We start from the raw sequence: 17,025 nt of genomic DNA on the forward strand, positions 1-17,025 counted from the left end.
GTGTGTGTGTGTGTTTTGTTATTTGGATTTTCTAATTTTGGAGTAGGTGACCCAGAGAACCTAGAGAACTACTTTAATAATCCCGACCCGGGGGGGGGGTGTCAAATAGCGAAGACCCACAGCCCCGTAGCAACAGAAGGCGAGTTCCGAAGCACCTGAGCTGTTTGGTTCCATAAAAAAACCCAGGAAGTGGCAAGGGGAAGGTAGGAGATTGTAAATGGGGGGGGGTTGACCACTGTAAATATCTGAGGACTTAAACTGGGGAGAGAAAGTGCATGGTTGTTTTTTTTAAAAGACGCAGAGGCTTGCAATCAGTCATAATATAAAGCGTAGGTTAAAAGGGGCATGACTGCCCTTACATAAAATGGCCGCCGGAGCCTTGCATGTGACACAACGCCCGCTAAATTTTAAAGTAAAACCCCTTGCCGTGTCCCCAAGTGCGTTGCTGTGGGTTATCCCCCCCCCCCCCCGGGCCTAGTGGGGGCCTGGCAGCCTGGCAGGGGCCTAGGGGTCTGATAATGGCCACCTTGGCCATTTCAGTTGCTTGGTTGATGATGTCATTATTTGGTTTGTGAGTGTAGAGTGTAGATTTCACAGGAAGGGAGGGGGTGTACTGTGGGAGGAAATCCACTTGAGGGCGCTGTTTTACTTTGTTGAAAAACAGGTTTTTACCTGCGGAGGTGTGAGATGTGTGGTTTTTTTTTCTAACAACACTCGGGGAGTGGCCTGGATCATTGTGTCAAAATTTCACGACGATCGGTCAAGCGCTTACAGAGAAAAGTGGAACCTGGATTTTCACGATTTTTACATTTTTATATATATAGATAAGATTGTGAATCCTCTGTAAAGCATAATAGGGCAGTGATAAAGAATTTCTATTCAGAATTTTCAGATAAAGAACAATTTTGAAATAAAAACCATAAATGTTTTCTTCCAGAAGTTATTGAAAACACACAAGTTCTCTTACTGTCTCATTTCTTTGAGAATGAAAGAGTGCAAAAGTGCAAACAGGGTGCAACTTGTAAATTACTATTTGCTTTTATCCAGGATGAGGAGTACAGCACATTAAGGATATGGGAAATGTTCAGCACCTTTAACAGTACTGCAAAAATTGTCACCTAGAGCACAACACATATTAGTAAACATTTTGAGATTATTTAATAAGGCATTTATGTACAACAAAGTTCTTCAGCTGACTATCTTTCTACTGCCAGTCCAGATATGTTATATTCATTCCTTTAAAAAAATTCAAGCCTTATCAAAGATAATTATTTACAGTCTGAGACAGAAAGACAGATTAGTGTCACATGTCAATCTTTTCTTTAAAACTACAAGCACTTAAAACTTCATTTTAAGTGAAAACTATGTCTCTCGAAGCCAAAATACATGAACACACAGACAAGATGGTACCCGTTTCTCCTCCTCCAGACATAATTAGTAGCCAGGAGAAGTAGGTATTCAGTATCTCAAGATTTGGGATTTGGGACCACAAAAAGCCTTAAATATTCCTATCTAAAAGAAGTTATATATTCACATGGGGTGGGGTGTCAAGCTTGACTTTTAGGCTTTAGGAACCATTCAGCAACACTCTGGGAAAGGGGGCGATTCCTATTATGGTTTGCACATGTAGTTTTCACTTGAAGCTGTCATTCATCAAGAAAAACACCAACTACTAAGACATTCTGACAAAAGCTAGGTTAAATGAAAAACGACCCAACATACATAATATGAAATAGAGCCTTTGTAGCTTGGAGATACAGTGGACGCTCAGGATGCAAACGTGATCCGTGTGGGAGGCACGTTCGCAACCTGCAGCGCCGCATCTGCGCACGTGCGGGTCATGATTCGGCGTTTCTGCGCATGCGCAAAGCACGATTTAGTATTTTGTGCATGCGCAAGCGCCGAAACCTGGAAGTAACCCGTTGTGGGACTTCCGGGTTTGGCGCAGTTCGCAACCCGAAAGCACGCAACCTAAAGCAGCCGTAACCCAAGGTATGGCTGTAGTTACCTTTATTGAAGAACATGGATGCCATCTGACCCATCTCCACCCTTTCAGTGATTTCAAAAATGTTTGGTGCTCCTCGTCTCTCTGCAGGGTTAGAGGGAAGGAAACTCTTAGCCTACATCTCAAAGATGGGTCCCACTCAATCCACAACCTGTTCTCTCTCCATCTTGTTCAGACATGTAAATTAACACTTTCCTGTGTTGCTTATGACAATAATTGCCTGCAGGAGACCAGAAAAGGAAACTTTACAACAGTTGAGATTCCCCCCCCTACAAATTAGGTACATGCAAGGCAGAAGGATGAATAAAACTCTGTAAACTATTACATTTTGGACTTTACTTGGAAGGCTGTAGGTTGCTGTAAGTTAAGATGATGGCTCAGAGTTAACCTCTTCCTCTGAAAGGCAACTCACAACTGATTTCATATAAAAAAGATTCAGGGGTTTTTCAGTTGTACATTTTGTGTCACTGAAACCCTGTAGAAGCAAGGCTAGGGAGAAAACAGGGTTGCCAGTGGCTTGATACCTTGATAAACTAGTTTTCTTGAATTGTAAAAATGCTAGTATTGTGTTTCTCAGAAAGCTACTACATGTGCATGTATATACGAGACACAGGGAAAGTAGGCTGTGTCTAACTTTCTCATTTGTTCTCTGCAATGAAGAGCAACTCATAGGAGAGAGAAAAGTTTCTTGCTCATCATTAGGATGAAAAAAAGAATCAGCTACTTACGAAGAGATAGGATAGGTCGTGTCTCTGATCGCTCATAGCCTTCATAGCCTTCAGGAAGAAGAACATCACTATCAGAAACACCAGATGAAGAATCCTCATCATCATCCTATAAGAGTAAGAAATAAGAATAACTGTTCAAAATATAGAATAGTTTCAGAATTCTGACAAGAAACAGAATACCAAGAGGTAAAAAAGTGGAGTCTTTACTTGCTGGAAAAAAGACTAAACCTCTCCAACTGAAAGCCTTCTGGCATGCTCATAGCTTCAGCTGGTCCACCAAAAGGCTGAGCCTCCATCCCAATGCCAGGGACAAAATGGCTAAGTTTGTAAAGAATCAAGTTTTGCAACATGGTGCAGAATCTACAGCCAGATTTTAATGTGTTTTATAAACACATAGCAAATGAAATGAAAACAGAGCTGCTCCACTGAGATTTTATAGCTATGAAGAAAAATAATTAGCAGCCAAATGAAATGCCACACAAACCTTGTGCTTTTCCATTCTCTTCCAACGAAGCTGGGCATTTGCAGCAGCCATGGCCTCCATTACAAAAGTTGTGGTCATATAGCTGGCAGAAAAATGGTAAAAGTACCAGTTGGTTAATAACAATCGGTTGCAATATTCAATCCCCACCTACACAGTCTTTAACCTATATATTCTAAGGTGCAAAGTGTAAACAAAATTGGGGATTAAGGGCATGACTGTACACAGCATGGAAATCACCCAATTGTTGTTCTTGCATCTGTCCTGTTTATGTATAAAGCATGGAAGATATTCCAATTTTTATATCAAAAGAGTCAGATGGGTTTGGAGAGCTGGTCTTATTCTCTCCATGCTGCACTGCTGCAGGCACTTTTATTTTCCTGTCCTACATCATTTCAGTGACTTTTCCACTACATCCAGCTCACTTATGGTACTGTGGCTGGGCTGAGTTGGACAAAAAGTGTGTAAAGTGATGGAGTACAGACAGGCCCGGCTCTAGGTGCAGTCCCGGTGGCGCGGGGCGCCAGGGTGCCGGGCCGGCGCTGCGCGGCAAACATAGCTGCCAAGTTTTCCCTTTTCTCGCGAGGAAGCCTATTCAGCATAAGGGAAAATCCCTTAAAAAAAGGGATAACTTGGCAGCTATGGCGGCAAAGCCGCGTGGAAGCCATGTTGCGTGCTGCGAGGGCGCCGGAGAGATCTCCGCGCCTCAGCGCCGGGGCGCCCTACCTGCCTGAGATGGCCCTGAGTACAGAAAGCTAAGACAAATTAGGAAGGAGGCTCAGCTCCCCTTACTGGAGGACTCATCTGATGTAAAAGAAATGGCCTCCACCCTGTTATCTATTCATGAATGGTGTAGACACTTGAGCAAGAAAATTTGCTTGCTCCCCATAATGTCTGGACACTTTCTTAGCAGTAAGGCAAAAGAAAATTAACATAAGCAAAGATTATCACGCATGGAGACTAGTGCACAAGTGTTGCATGCTACCAGGAGCATATTCTGAACAACCTTAACTGAAATGAAAAAGAGCTGCATAAATTCAGGTCTCTGTTCTTATGTTACTCCCATTCATTTTAATGCAATTTCTGCTGCACAAATCTTGGTGGATTAATTATATCCCCAAATCTCAAGAATTACAGAAGTGAATCAAACTGGAGTAATAAATTATAGGATAGGCACATTTCATAGGACATCTCACTATACATCAATTACACCGGGATGATCATGGGCAGTCATGGGGGACAATTCCGCTATCTATAATAAGGTGCAACATGGTAGCTGCAAGAGATTTAGTGCCTTGGATGGAAGGTGCAGCTCTCTCTTCTTTCTCTTTGGCGATCACTCGTAGCCGAGTAAGATTGTCTTCCATAAACACGGTTTTAACAATGGGTCCGTGCAGCTAAGGTTCATGGGACTAAAAAGTTTTGGTTGCCATGATGAGTGTGTGGCCCTGCTTCTTCTACTTGATCTCTAAGTGACTTTCAAAACCAGTGACAATGGTATCCTGCTGGGCCAGTGATGTGGAATGGGTATCAGAAGCACTATGCCACAGTGGTTCCGTTTCTATTTGGGTCATAAGCAGAGACCAGCATCGGAAGAATGTTTCACTGTTATGTTATGGGGTTCCACAGAACACTACAGTGGTACCTCTACTTATGAATAACTCTACTTACGAATGTTTCTACTTACGAATGGAGCTCCGTCCGCCATCTTGGATGCGGTTTAGATAGGATTTTTTTCTACTTACGAATTTTTAGATAGGGTTGCTTCTACTTACGAATTTTTTCTCCCAATGTATTCCTATGGGATTCGACTTACAATTTTTTTCGACTTACGAATGTGCGTTTGGAACGCATTAAATTCGTAAGTAGAGGTACCACTGTATTTTATCTCCAGCATTATTTGCCATCTATATGAAGCCATTGGGATCAGTCATTGGGCAATTTGAGGCAAGGTCTCATTACCATGCTGATAACCAGCTATATTTTTCTATTGCATCTCAATCAGGAGAGGCAGACCTGGACCTATGCCTGGACACAGTAGTGGGCTGTATGAGGGCCAATAAATAATCTGAACAAGGTAAGAACATAAGAAAAGCATCAGGCCAATGGCCCACCTAGTCCAGCATCCTGCTCTCAAAGTGCCAACCAGATGCCTTAAGGAAGTCTGCAAGCAGCACTCACGCACAAAAACATTTTCCTCTCCTATGGTTTCCAGCAACTCCACTGACCTCGGAGGCAAAGTATAGCCATCATGGCTAGTAGCAACTGATAGCCTTATCCTCCATGAATTTGTCTAATTATCTTTTAAAGCCATCCAAGTGGCCATGACTGCCTCTTGTTGGAATGAATTCCATATTTAACTATGCACTGTTTGGAGAAATACATTGTTTTGCCTGCCCTGAATATTCCAACATTCAGCTTCATTGCATAATGTATGTTTATTTTTTACAAGCTGTTTTGAGATATATAGTGCAAAGTGGGGCAAAAATTCTTTAAATAAACAAATAAGATACTGACAGAACTATATCAGTCTAAAAGACAGATCACTGGGGTACCCAAATGCACTCAAAGACCTAATGCTAGACAGAGTTAGAGGAACCACTTAAAAGGTTTAAAAAGTGAAGGAGCGAAAACATTTTCCAAGAGCTGCCAGGAAGATAGCTGAGAGCGAGTGATCAATCAGTTGTCCCCATTCCCCATTACCATTTGCTTTGTTGATCTTATAAATGAATTGCCATTACCCTAGCTAGATGACCATGTTAAGGTTACTCTCTCATTTTTACTAAAAACTACAATCAATCTTATTTAAACTACAAAAATGGTTTCTTACTGCTTCACAAGCTAAACTCATTTATCAAGTTTGAATGAGAAATTAGTTTTGCTAGGATTAGAGCACAGCAGCAACATCCAGGGGCCTGGATAATTTCCCCTATGTTCTTTTACTACACTGAGCATTCTCCAGAGGATATTAGGGAGCCAGAAGTGCAAAACAGAGGAATGGAAGGATTCTCAAACCACTTGGCACCAGTGGGCAGCATTTCAAGGCTGATACAAAATATATAATTGCAAACCAACCCATATCCCAACAGCATCAAGAAATGAATTGGAAAAGAAATCAAAGCATGAGATAGAGAATGCTACAGGCAGGCTTCAAGGTTCTGAAATAATCTCTTTTACAAAGCCTCAGAAGCAATTTAGTCACTGGTACTGCAAGGATTTATGCCTCTCATCCAACAGAACTTACACTTTTATAAAGCCTTTCCTTCCACAGATGTTAAGCAATTTATAAGATTATGTCTCAACATGAAAGCAATCCAGTCTCAACCCAGGGTAAAAGGGCACTGGAAGAGAGTATCCCTGTCCAATGTTGAAAGGCAATACTTTTACAATGGAACAGTAAAGTACATAAAATAACTGCAACAAATTAAAGCAGCAGGCACATTCATCAGAAGCCCACAAAATTTAGGCTGGCCTTGGTAGATAACCATTACTTGTGTCACCAGCAATCCCTCTGCAACAGAGGAGACTGAGTCAGGTTTTTTTTTTACTTCTCATCAAGTTTCAGAGAGCATCTTGCTTCTTCTGTCCATCTCCAAAGCATGCTGCAACAAATATGCAAGACTGACCCCTCCTTATGCAATTTCCTGGTGTCAGATTTCAAAGGAAAGATAAGAGTCTGTTTCTCTCAATTGTGCGGTAAAGGTACCCCTGACAGTTAGGTCCAGTCACGGATGACTCTGGGGTTGCACGCTCATCTCACTCTATAGGCCAAGGGAGGCGGCGTTTGTCCACAGACAGCTTCTGGGTCATGCGGCCAGCATGACTACCGTATGGAGTTCCCCCAGCACATGCTACGCACTATCAGTTAATAATCAGCTTTATATATTGGTTCTCAGAAGCTAAAGGGGAAGGACATAGCAAACAAGTTTTCCGCACACCAGGGTAGCTGCTCCTGCCCAGGAGCCTGAAGCCTGGATTTAATAAGCTTAAAAAAAACAAGAAAAGCTTAGCTAGACACAATTCAGCTCACCCAATAGTGGTAGGGAGGCAGAAATATCTTCACCACCACCTCAAAAGCCTGCAACTGGCCTCTATATTGTGCTTGGTCAGATTCACAAATCTTTTTCCCAATTGTGCTCAAGATACCTAGCAACCCATTTCAGATCACCCAGCTACTGAATAAATCATGCTCCTATGAAGCCTGGGAGGAAGATGCCAAGGAGCAAGCCTGGCAGTAGTCCCTGTTAACCTCCTATTCTACAACCAAAGTTGTTTTGATGAGGTTTGACTTTTGCAACGTTAAAGTTTCATCAGCTTTTCACTACTATTAACAAACATAATTCCTCTAAGGAGCAAAAGTCAATCCTAATCCATGAGAAATAACAACATCAAGTGTGAGGAAACGTAGAAGAGCAAAGTCCCTTTGACTTGGCTACAGACAGAAAACTCAGAAATGGGATACAGTAGAAGGAAGAGAGAACTCTCTTTCCTACCATCTTAAGATGGGCAGGTATCCAGTAATTTCTGGTACATGAGACAGATGCTAGGCCTCACTGGATAAAATTCAGACTGTACCCAGATTGCTACTCTACACATGGCAGGAAGCTAGAGCAAGTTCTGCTCCCTGTCCAGCCAAGCATCACCTGTCCTGCCTCTGATGCATAACGTTCAAACAGGGTGTTCACATTTAATGTGCAACATGCATGGGCTCAGAATGTGCAATAAATATCCAATCTCTGACAACGAACTCGAGCAAATGCACCCCATATTAGAACAGCTATGTATGGATGTAAGGTGGCAATGGCGGCAACGGCTGACATGCCAAATGGCCAGGGAGGAAAGTGCAATCTTACTCTTCAGCACATGTGGGGGAATGAACTAGGTAAGAATACTGTCTGATCTGCCTTCTGTAAAACACTCCCTCAAGGCCAAGGCACAACTTTATTAATGAAATCATAATGGCTGGGTGACAAATGGACTGTATTACTTAGATACAAGTGACACCTTTGGGATTTACAAGTTCCCAATAGATTGTTAATGGAAACTGACATGCAGAAAACTCTTACCTCATGAACCCCAAGAACATTATTAGGATGAGGCTGACAAGCCAACCAGCAGTGGCAAAGGCCTTTGGCATAGTCAGAGCTCCAGTCCCAACTATGAGATTGAACATGTAAACCAGGCCAACCTGCAATTAGAGAAATCATAAATGTTAAAATCCTGTGACTTTTAGTTGTTAGAAAAGACTATTTGGCTAGCAATCCCAAAATGGACAGAAAGCAGCAGCCTCCATAGACAATCCAAACCAACATGGCTACTATGATGGTGCAGTTTTATAAAAATTATTATCGTCTCAGTAAAGAAATGCTTTTTAGCTCATAGTTACACAGAGGTAGGTAGTGTTTAATGTTTGGCCTTAGAAATATTAACTTTTTTTTTAAAAAAAAAACACCTATGCAAACCCTCCACAAACCACACACTTTCCAATAGTACAATAGTTTATTTTTTGTTTTTCCAACCACATGAGTTTGACCAAACTACGGGAGGCAGTGGAAGACAGGAGTGCCTGGCGTGCTCTGGTCCATGGGGTCACGAAGAGTCGGACACGACTAAACGACTAAACAACAACAAAGCCTTCAGGATGAGGTAGATTACAGATAAAATCTCCTTGTCCACATAGCAAGAGTTAAGCAGAAAGACCAGACATGCTGGTGAAAGGACACAGCCTCAAAACATCATGTGAGTTGTATCAGTAACTGTCCCTACCCTATGACACAAAGCCCTTTACTCAAGTCATGCAGTTCTCTCACTTGCCATGTTCCTAACTCCAAAGGAAAGATTCTCTGAAACTAAAGGTGTTGCAGAGACGTTGAGGGTTTTTTTTTATATAGGGGAAGGGTAGTACAGTTACTCAAATTCACCCATGAGGAGCCAATATAGGATGTGAGGTATAAAGCAGCATTCCACAGCTTGCCAACTATTAGCCAAACAGGAGTCTGACAAGTAATGTTCCTCCCAAGTATATTTAGCAGTGAAGCAGATGGAAATTTTCCATTATTGGGACACCAGAGGAATCTGGTTAATGAACGGGAATATCTGCACGACAAGATTGTTGACAGTAAAATCAACCCTTAAGAAGAGCTATTCTGAATTAGTTCCTGCCTCAGCTCAGTGACAGATGACAAGACCTGAATGTAAAAGACTCCAGATTCAAACCCTAGCATCTCCAAGTAGAGCTGGGAAATATTTCTTCTTTAAACCCCGGAGAGCAACAGCTGGTCAATTCAGACAACACTGAAGCAGATGAACTAATGGTCACACTCAGTATACAGCTACTTCCTATGAGCCCTGGGCACTAGCAGGAAAATAATTTAAACTTATTAAAATCATATGTCATGTAAGATACAATATCCATTAGGCTTGAAGTGCAAGAAAGTAGTGGAGGGAGGATGAGAGTAAGAGCACCACTGATGGCTACCATCCCCTTATTAAAATTACTGGAATGCCCATTATCAGAAGACAACCATCTACCTGGAATTCATGCCAATGTCAAACACACATTTTTTTAACCAAGAGTCATCATAAATAAAATTACCTTAAGAACAGGGAATGTATACAGTATATAATGCTCCTGGAAGAAGTTTTGAACTACAAATGCATCCTTCAGAGACCTTTTATGCATAGCCATTCACTTCTCTTTGAGAGAACAAGGTCCTCCTGTACTTACTGGCATCCGAACAGCAAATGCATCTTTTGACTGCTTTCCCAGAGGATGAAACAGTAGATGTCAGTTTGCAAAGCGATTTTTTAACTCGTTGGGCAGAACTGTCATTCCCTGCATACACCACCTCCTGGCTCTAGGCCTTAATTGGTTCTGCACACGAAGCCTTTGAGGACAGAAACCTTGGAGGTTTTCTTTGACTCTGATTAAAAAGAACAGTATAGGGAGGGATGATTTATTTCAGATACTGGTAGAATCATATTTTGGGCCCTCCAAAAATGAGACAAGTACCATTTTAATGCTCAACAGCCTGAAGATTTCTGCAATGCTATAATTTTCAATCTGTAAGGTACTTGGTAATTTAACATCTTGGGAGTCTATTTTTCCCCTTGAAGATTGAGATCAATCTTCCATGGACTAAATGTACCAGCAAGCATCGCTATCCGATTAATGTCTTCTCAAAAATCACTTGCAATCAGAAAACCACCACTCATGAGGATAGCTTTGACAGAGAGATGTGATGGGTTATATATTAGGAAGGAGGACAGAGTCCACTGGTATGCCATAAAAGGGCATCATAAGCTGCAGCTTCAGCAACTCTCAACTCTTGTGTGTTTGTTCATCTCACTTTTTATATTAAAAAATACTTTCCTGATATTTTAACTACTTGTTGCTGCAAGATGGCAGCAACAAGAATTCCAACTATGGAAAGAGAACAGAGCCCCTTGGGGCAAGTACAGCCTATCAGCTATTTAAGAAAGCCACACAATTTTTAAAAACCTTTGTCCCCTATGTTGCAGAATGCCTTTGCATTGACTGATGTAAACATGTACCCAGGAATCTTGTGCACATGGTTTGTGCACATGTCTTTTTATTGTTACATGATGGGGTCTAGACTGTAAGAGAATGTGTCACTGCCCTAAAGACTTCACAATCAGAAAAGTATAATCATGTATTTAGTATGCTTGTACACTGCTCTTCCCTGAAGAGCCTTTTACATACGGCTTCCAGACAGCCTTCCATTCAGTAAAGTTACAGGATAACACCTGTTCAGCTTCACAGAAGAACTGCCTGGTGTAACTTTGCACAACTGCTTCACTAAATGACACAAGTTTGAAAACTGCTTTGAAGGTGCTAAGCTGTAACCAATGCTGTCCTTCTTTACATGGAAGGCTACAGGCATCTGCAGGAAAAAAGGGAGGTGATTTTTGCAAATTTCCTCTTTCTTCACCATACTGTGTCAGAGGATCCCCCAATTCCCTAGAACAGATGGGGAGGGAGGCCCTCCCCCTCTTCTTCCCCAACCTTATACTGCATACAACACTAATATCTCATGTCAAATGTAACTGATATGTAGAAAGGACTCTAGAACTTGAAAAAAGAAACAATGTGTACTTTTGTAAACCAAGAAATTCTTTAATAAAAAATATATTTTTAAAAAAAACAGGTGGCGAGGGGATGGAGATTATAGCAGCACAAAAGTGGAACTAATAAAAATCACCTCCACCTGTTCATGGAATCATCTGCTGGATCAAAGAGACTTCTATGATAAAATTCGCCACATCTAATTTCTGGTTAGTTTATTTATTTATTTTAAATAAAAAATTTATTGGTTTTAACACACTTTTCAGACAAAACCACCATCCCATCTCATCTTACACATTTGTGGCTATAGTTAGCCAATGACTTCCATCAATCCTTTGTAATGATTTTCAGAATTCATCTCCTATTTCTGCATTTTCTCTCATAACTATTGCTTAGCCATCAAAATCCTCTAATCTGTTCTCTTAAATCTCATCAACAATATTTCTTATAAATGTATTTGCACTATAGCTGCATTGTTGCTTCAACATATGTTAGATATAATACTAACAAGAGGGGAAAGAATCCCAAATATCAGAGGCAGAAGGCACAAAGTAATTTGGGTAGTGGATAAACTAACCAGGAATTAAGTTCCTGAAAGACTGGAGTAAATTTGTAAATTATCTGAAAGACAATTGTAGTCAATGGACTACGCTTGTAGGATTACAAGAAGTTTTGTAATGATGAACTTTGAATACTCACTAGAGATTCAATAGAGGGTATTTGGCAAGGTTTGCTAAGTATTAAAGCATGTTTAAAAATGCAAGCCTGATAAGCTTTTAGAGCATGTGTGGGTGAAAAGAGCAAGCAAATTTGTATTAGAAAAGTTTCCTGAGTTTTTTCCCAAATGTATTGTAACACAAGTATAAAATGCCTGTCACAATTTAAAATCAAAACAAGAATGTGGGGGGGAAATCATGAAGAAACAGGAGCAGGAAATACATAGCATAACTGTGCTGCTTCTCTCCAGCAAGAGACTGTAGTAATGCTAAATACTCACGTAAGGCGAGTACAGCTCTCCTGTATCAGTAATGCCTCCAGCCATGTTGAAGCTGATGGAACAGTCAAAGAGAGATGTCAGTTCCTTTTGATCCAACCACTGTTAACCTGAAAGAAATTTTATCAGCTGTTTACAGGAGTTAACAAAGCAAGCAGTAACTGCAGTTCATCATTGTACATTAATGCAAGTCTATTAGTATTGCTGCCTTCTCTGGAAAGAAAAGTAAACAGATTCCTCCAAATCAGCTAGTTTGCATTTGAAATCAGAATTCTTCACTTGCATTGCAAGTTGCATAATTCTCACTAAAGGCCATAATCCTTTTAGAGAATCTAGTGAAATACCAGCCACATCAAAAACAAGGATCAAAACTAAGGTTTTCCTGTCACTCCAAAAGTATATAATCTAGCCAGACGATATAGTCAAGGCGTAACATACTTTAAGGAATTCAACTTAGAATGAATGGATTATAAGCACTAAGGGGGAAATAGATTTAAGATCATTTATTTAAATTAAGTCACTTACTTTACAATGTACACATCTCCTGAACAAGGATTCAATTTGGACAATTGGTTGCTATAACAATTAAATATAATTGTTAGATGTTTTACTTGGAGGCTACAGTTACAATCATATGCATAGTTTTTTGAAAGTGCAACTGAACCAAGTGGGACTTAGTTGAAAGGAAGCCTGTCAAGTCTGGTGCCTTCCATAATTTTTTTACTGGAAGTTATAGCCTAAATATTTGGACAGCATCAGGTTGGTGAAAGCTGTGTTATAGGGGTTTAGAACTTTCTAGAAGCAAGTGCTAGACAGAATATTCTTTCTCAATGAAATGAAAATCAAAATGTCTATAATATTCAGTCATGTATCATTCCCTCAAATCATAAATGAGGAGGTGTCATTCAAGAATAAGTTAAAGGCCAGTTTATAATGGTGCAAATGGAACAATCTCATCGGAGACCAAGTCAGAATGGGGCCCAAACTCAGGCCTTTCATTTATTTCCTTTAAAGAAAAGAAAGAACAAGCTTCTAGCCCCACTGGAAGGCACGTTATAAAGCAAAATGTTCGAGCAGCTTTCTAAGCAATTTCTGTGAGATGAGTGAGTCTGGCTTCAATATTTTAGTATTTGTAGCCAATGAGTGAGGTCAGAGTTGTGATTGGTGAACAAGTTGTTTAGACACCAGGCAACAGGAATCCCTGGGGTCTGAAAGAACTGTTGTTTTCCCTTCCTATTTCTGCTTTCCTGCTTCTTACTCATTTTTAAAACCTTTGCATCTCTGAAGTTTGCCATTCCTGATTTTCTTGCAACTAGGATTCCCGTTTCCTGTGGTGGGTTTATCTGAGACCAGGTTCTCCTTAGAAGTCATTTTCTGCAAATACTACTAAACAACAAGTGCAAGTGGATGTTAAAAAAATTCATTCTCTCTCTCTCTCTCTCTCTCACACACACAATGGCAAATGCAAATGCAAAATGCAGTTTTGCAAAGAGGCTTTGCAAAGAGGCTTTGACATGTCTCCTGGTGTACAGAACTGGAGCTCAGGCACACATTTACTGTATAGTTTATTTAAAATGATATACAAGGACCCAAAAGTAAGTCTCTTTGTGTTTAATGGGACTTCTGCCCAGGTAAATGTATACAAGATTGCAAAATCAAATAATATTAACACAATAATATTAACACAAAATCAAATAATATTAACACAATTAAATTATTTTTAGTAAAATTAACATGATCATGACACATTTAAAATCCTATTGGTTACCCCAGTTGTTTGCCATAGGAAAAACACTGGAAATTGGGATGTTTATATTTTTATTGAATTAATAATAGTACTACTACTATAGTACTACGAAAAACGTCTACTTCTGCTTCATTGACTATGCCAAAGCCTTTGACTGTGTCGACCACAGCAAACTATGGCAAGTTCTTAAAGAAATGGGAGTGCCTGATCACCTCATCTGTCTCCTGAGAAATCTCTATGTGGGACAAGAAGCTACAGTTAGAACTGGATATGGAACAACTGATTGGTTCAAAATTGGGAAAGGAGTACGACAAGGTTGTATATTGTCTCCCTGCTTATTTAACTTATATGCAGAATTCATCATGCGAAAGGCTGGACTAGATGAATCCCAAGCCGGAATTAAGATTGCCGGAAGAAATATCAACAACCTCAGATATGCAGATGACACAACCTTGATGGCAGAAAGCGAGGAGGAATTAAAGAACCTTTTAATGAGGGTAAAAGAGGAGAGCGCAAAATATGGTCTGAAGCTCAACATCAAAAAAACCAAGATCATGGCCACTGGTCCCATCACCTCCTGGCAAATAGAAGGGGAAGAAATGGAGGCAGTGAGAGATTTTACTTTCTTGGGCTCCTTGATCACTGCAGATGGTGACAGCAGTCACGAAATTAAAAGACGCCTGCTTCTTGGGAGAAAAGCAATGACAAACCTAGACAGCATCTTAAAAAGCAGAGACATCACTTTGCCGACAAAGGTCCGTATAGTTAAAGCTATGGTTTTCCCAGTAGTGATGTATGGAAGTGAGAGCTGGACCATAAAGAAGGCTGATCGTCGAAGAATAGATGCTTTTGAATTATGGTGCTGGAGGAGACTCTTGAGAGTCCCATGGACTGCTAGAAGATCAAACCTATCCATTCTTAAGGAAATCAGCCCTGAGTGCTCCCTGGAAGGACAGATCGTGAAGCTGAGGCTCCAATACTTTGGCCACCTCATGAGAAGAGAAGAATCCTTGGAAAAGACCCTGATGTTGGGAAAGATTGAGGGCACTAGGAGAAGGGGACGACAGAGGACAAGATGGTTGGACAGTGTTCTCGAAGCTACGAACATGAGTTTGACCAAACTGCGGGAGGCAGTGCAAGACAGGAGTGCCTGGCGTGCTATGGTCCATGGGGTCACGAAGAGTCGGACACGACTAAACGACTAAACAACAACAACTACTACTGATAATAATAATAATAATAATAATAATAATAATAATAATAATTTGTATACTGCCCTTCAGAAGATCACAGGGTGTTTTAAAAAACAAAAATACAAAATTATAGCACAAGAGAGATAACACAAGAGAGATTGTTTCAGAAGCTAAAAGCCTGGTTATAGAGAAACGTTTTATGGCTAGTAGCCATTGGCAGCCTTATCCTCCATGAATTTGTTTAACCTTTTTTAAGGCCACCCAGGCTGGTGGCCATCAATGCCTCCTGTGGGAGTGAATTCTAAACTTTTAACTATGTGCTGTGTGGAGAGTAACTTTATTTTCTCTGTCCTGAATCCTCCAATATCCAGCTTCAACAGATGTCCACAAATTCTAGTGTTAGAAGTATATAAAATTATGCATGACATGGAGAACTCCTATCATGTTGCCTCTTACCTTTGCTATAAACTAAAAAGCCCCGAATGCTTCAACCTTTCCTCATACAGGAGGTGCTCCATCCCCTTCTTCAATTTGGCTGCCCTTTCCTGAACCTTTTCCAACTCCACAATATTGTTTAAGAGGTGAGGCAACCCAACCTGTACATGCTATTCCAAATGCAACTGCATCAGAACTCGAAAGCTTACTTTTTGTGGCATTTTTATTGGCCCTAATAAAATCTCCACCCAAACAGAATTTTAGTATGCTACTGGAGCAAGGCTTAAATAGCCAGTAAAGCCTCACAGTCTACACAGACCTTTTACAACAATGAGGAAAACACCATCCATAACATGCTAGCCCACATGATGAGCTTCTTCATGCAAGTGTGTGTGCTGGAAAATTTCTAAATGTTTACATTGGGGGGGGCATACTGTATTGTATGAGTTGGCACTAAGATTCTCATCTAACACATTAGCAATTCCACTGAACCAAAAAGAGAACCAGAGAGTCAGCGAAAGTTACCGTACAGGCAAAGTTTAAGTACCATGGCAGGCACTGCATATGCCTGAATACAAAAAAACAAGGATTTTCAAGGCCCTGCTTTCTTACCCCTAGTCATTTACTCACAAGTCCCCTTCTTTGGCTGAGGCTGAGCTCTTTGTAGAAGAAACCACTCTGTCCTGAAATTCTTAGCTCCTACTCCTGTTTGTATCTTAGTGCATGGCATGGGAAAGTTTTACCTGGCCTTTCTATGGCCACTCAGATTAGATGTATGCAATTACTACCCTGAACAGAAAATACAATAACAAGGGCCTCTTATCTGAAGAGTGTAGTCCTAACCCTTTTAATCTCTGCTGCTGGAGGAAGATGAGGATAAGGTAGAGGGGACCCTCCACCAGCTCCTGCCAGCCTCAGCTGCTGTACCCAGAGAAATGGAAAGCTACCAACAGTGATTCTACCACTATAAGCCAAAAGAGAGATCTGAAATGAGGCATTTTGGGGCAGGGCCTGGCAGCTTGGAATCTTCTGGTTCCAAAACCCTGCAGGTCTCAATCCTTGGGCACTCTGCTGAGCCTGCCTGGTGCTTTTATAGCCACCCACCACTTTTGATTCTAGTCACTAAGCAGTAAAGCTTGGGATGCAGTGGTTGAGCTGCTGTGCTTTTGCTCCCCGCAAGGAGTTAGGATTGCTCCATCCATTGAAGCACGAGACTACAAGGCGCAGACAAAGCAAATGTTAAGGAGTGATATTTGGAGTCAGTGTCATGCCAGAAAGCCTGATTCAAATAATGATAAAGTAAAATCCACAGATATAACTGTCCACTTAGATAGAGGGGGGGGGGGATACCACTCT

The 17,025-nt window shown here is 40.8% G+C and overlaps 1 protein-coding gene across 1 annotated transcript in view; it reads right to left on the bottom strand.

Annotated features, from left to right (window-relative positions):
* TMEM104 (transmembrane protein 104) overlaps positions 1–17,025 on the bottom strand; it is an 82,599-nt gene that overhangs the window by 64,322 nt on the left and 1,252 nt on the right. Inside the window, exons 2-6 of the mRNA XM_035104402.2 lie at positions 12,298–12,404; positions 8,281–8,402; positions 3,218–3,299; positions 2,734–2,839; positions 2,009–2,089 (exon numbers count right to left, since the gene is read on the bottom strand). Coding sequence (XP_034960293.2) covers positions 2,009–2,089; positions 2,734–2,839; positions 3,218–3,299; positions 8,281–8,402; positions 12,298–12,342 — 436 coding nt within the window. The 5' untranslated portion in view covers positions 12,343–12,404. The remainder of the gene's footprint in view (positions 1–2,008; positions 2,090–2,733; positions 2,840–3,217; positions 3,300–8,280; positions 8,403–12,297; positions 12,405–17,025) is intronic.

This window comes from Zootoca vivipara, chromosome 2, assembly GCF_963506605.1.
Source record: "Zootoca vivipara chromosome 2, rZooViv1.1, whole genome shotgun sequence".
Lineage (NCBI taxonomy): Eukaryota > Metazoa > Chordata > Lepidosauria > Squamata > Lacertidae > Zootoca > Zootoca vivipara.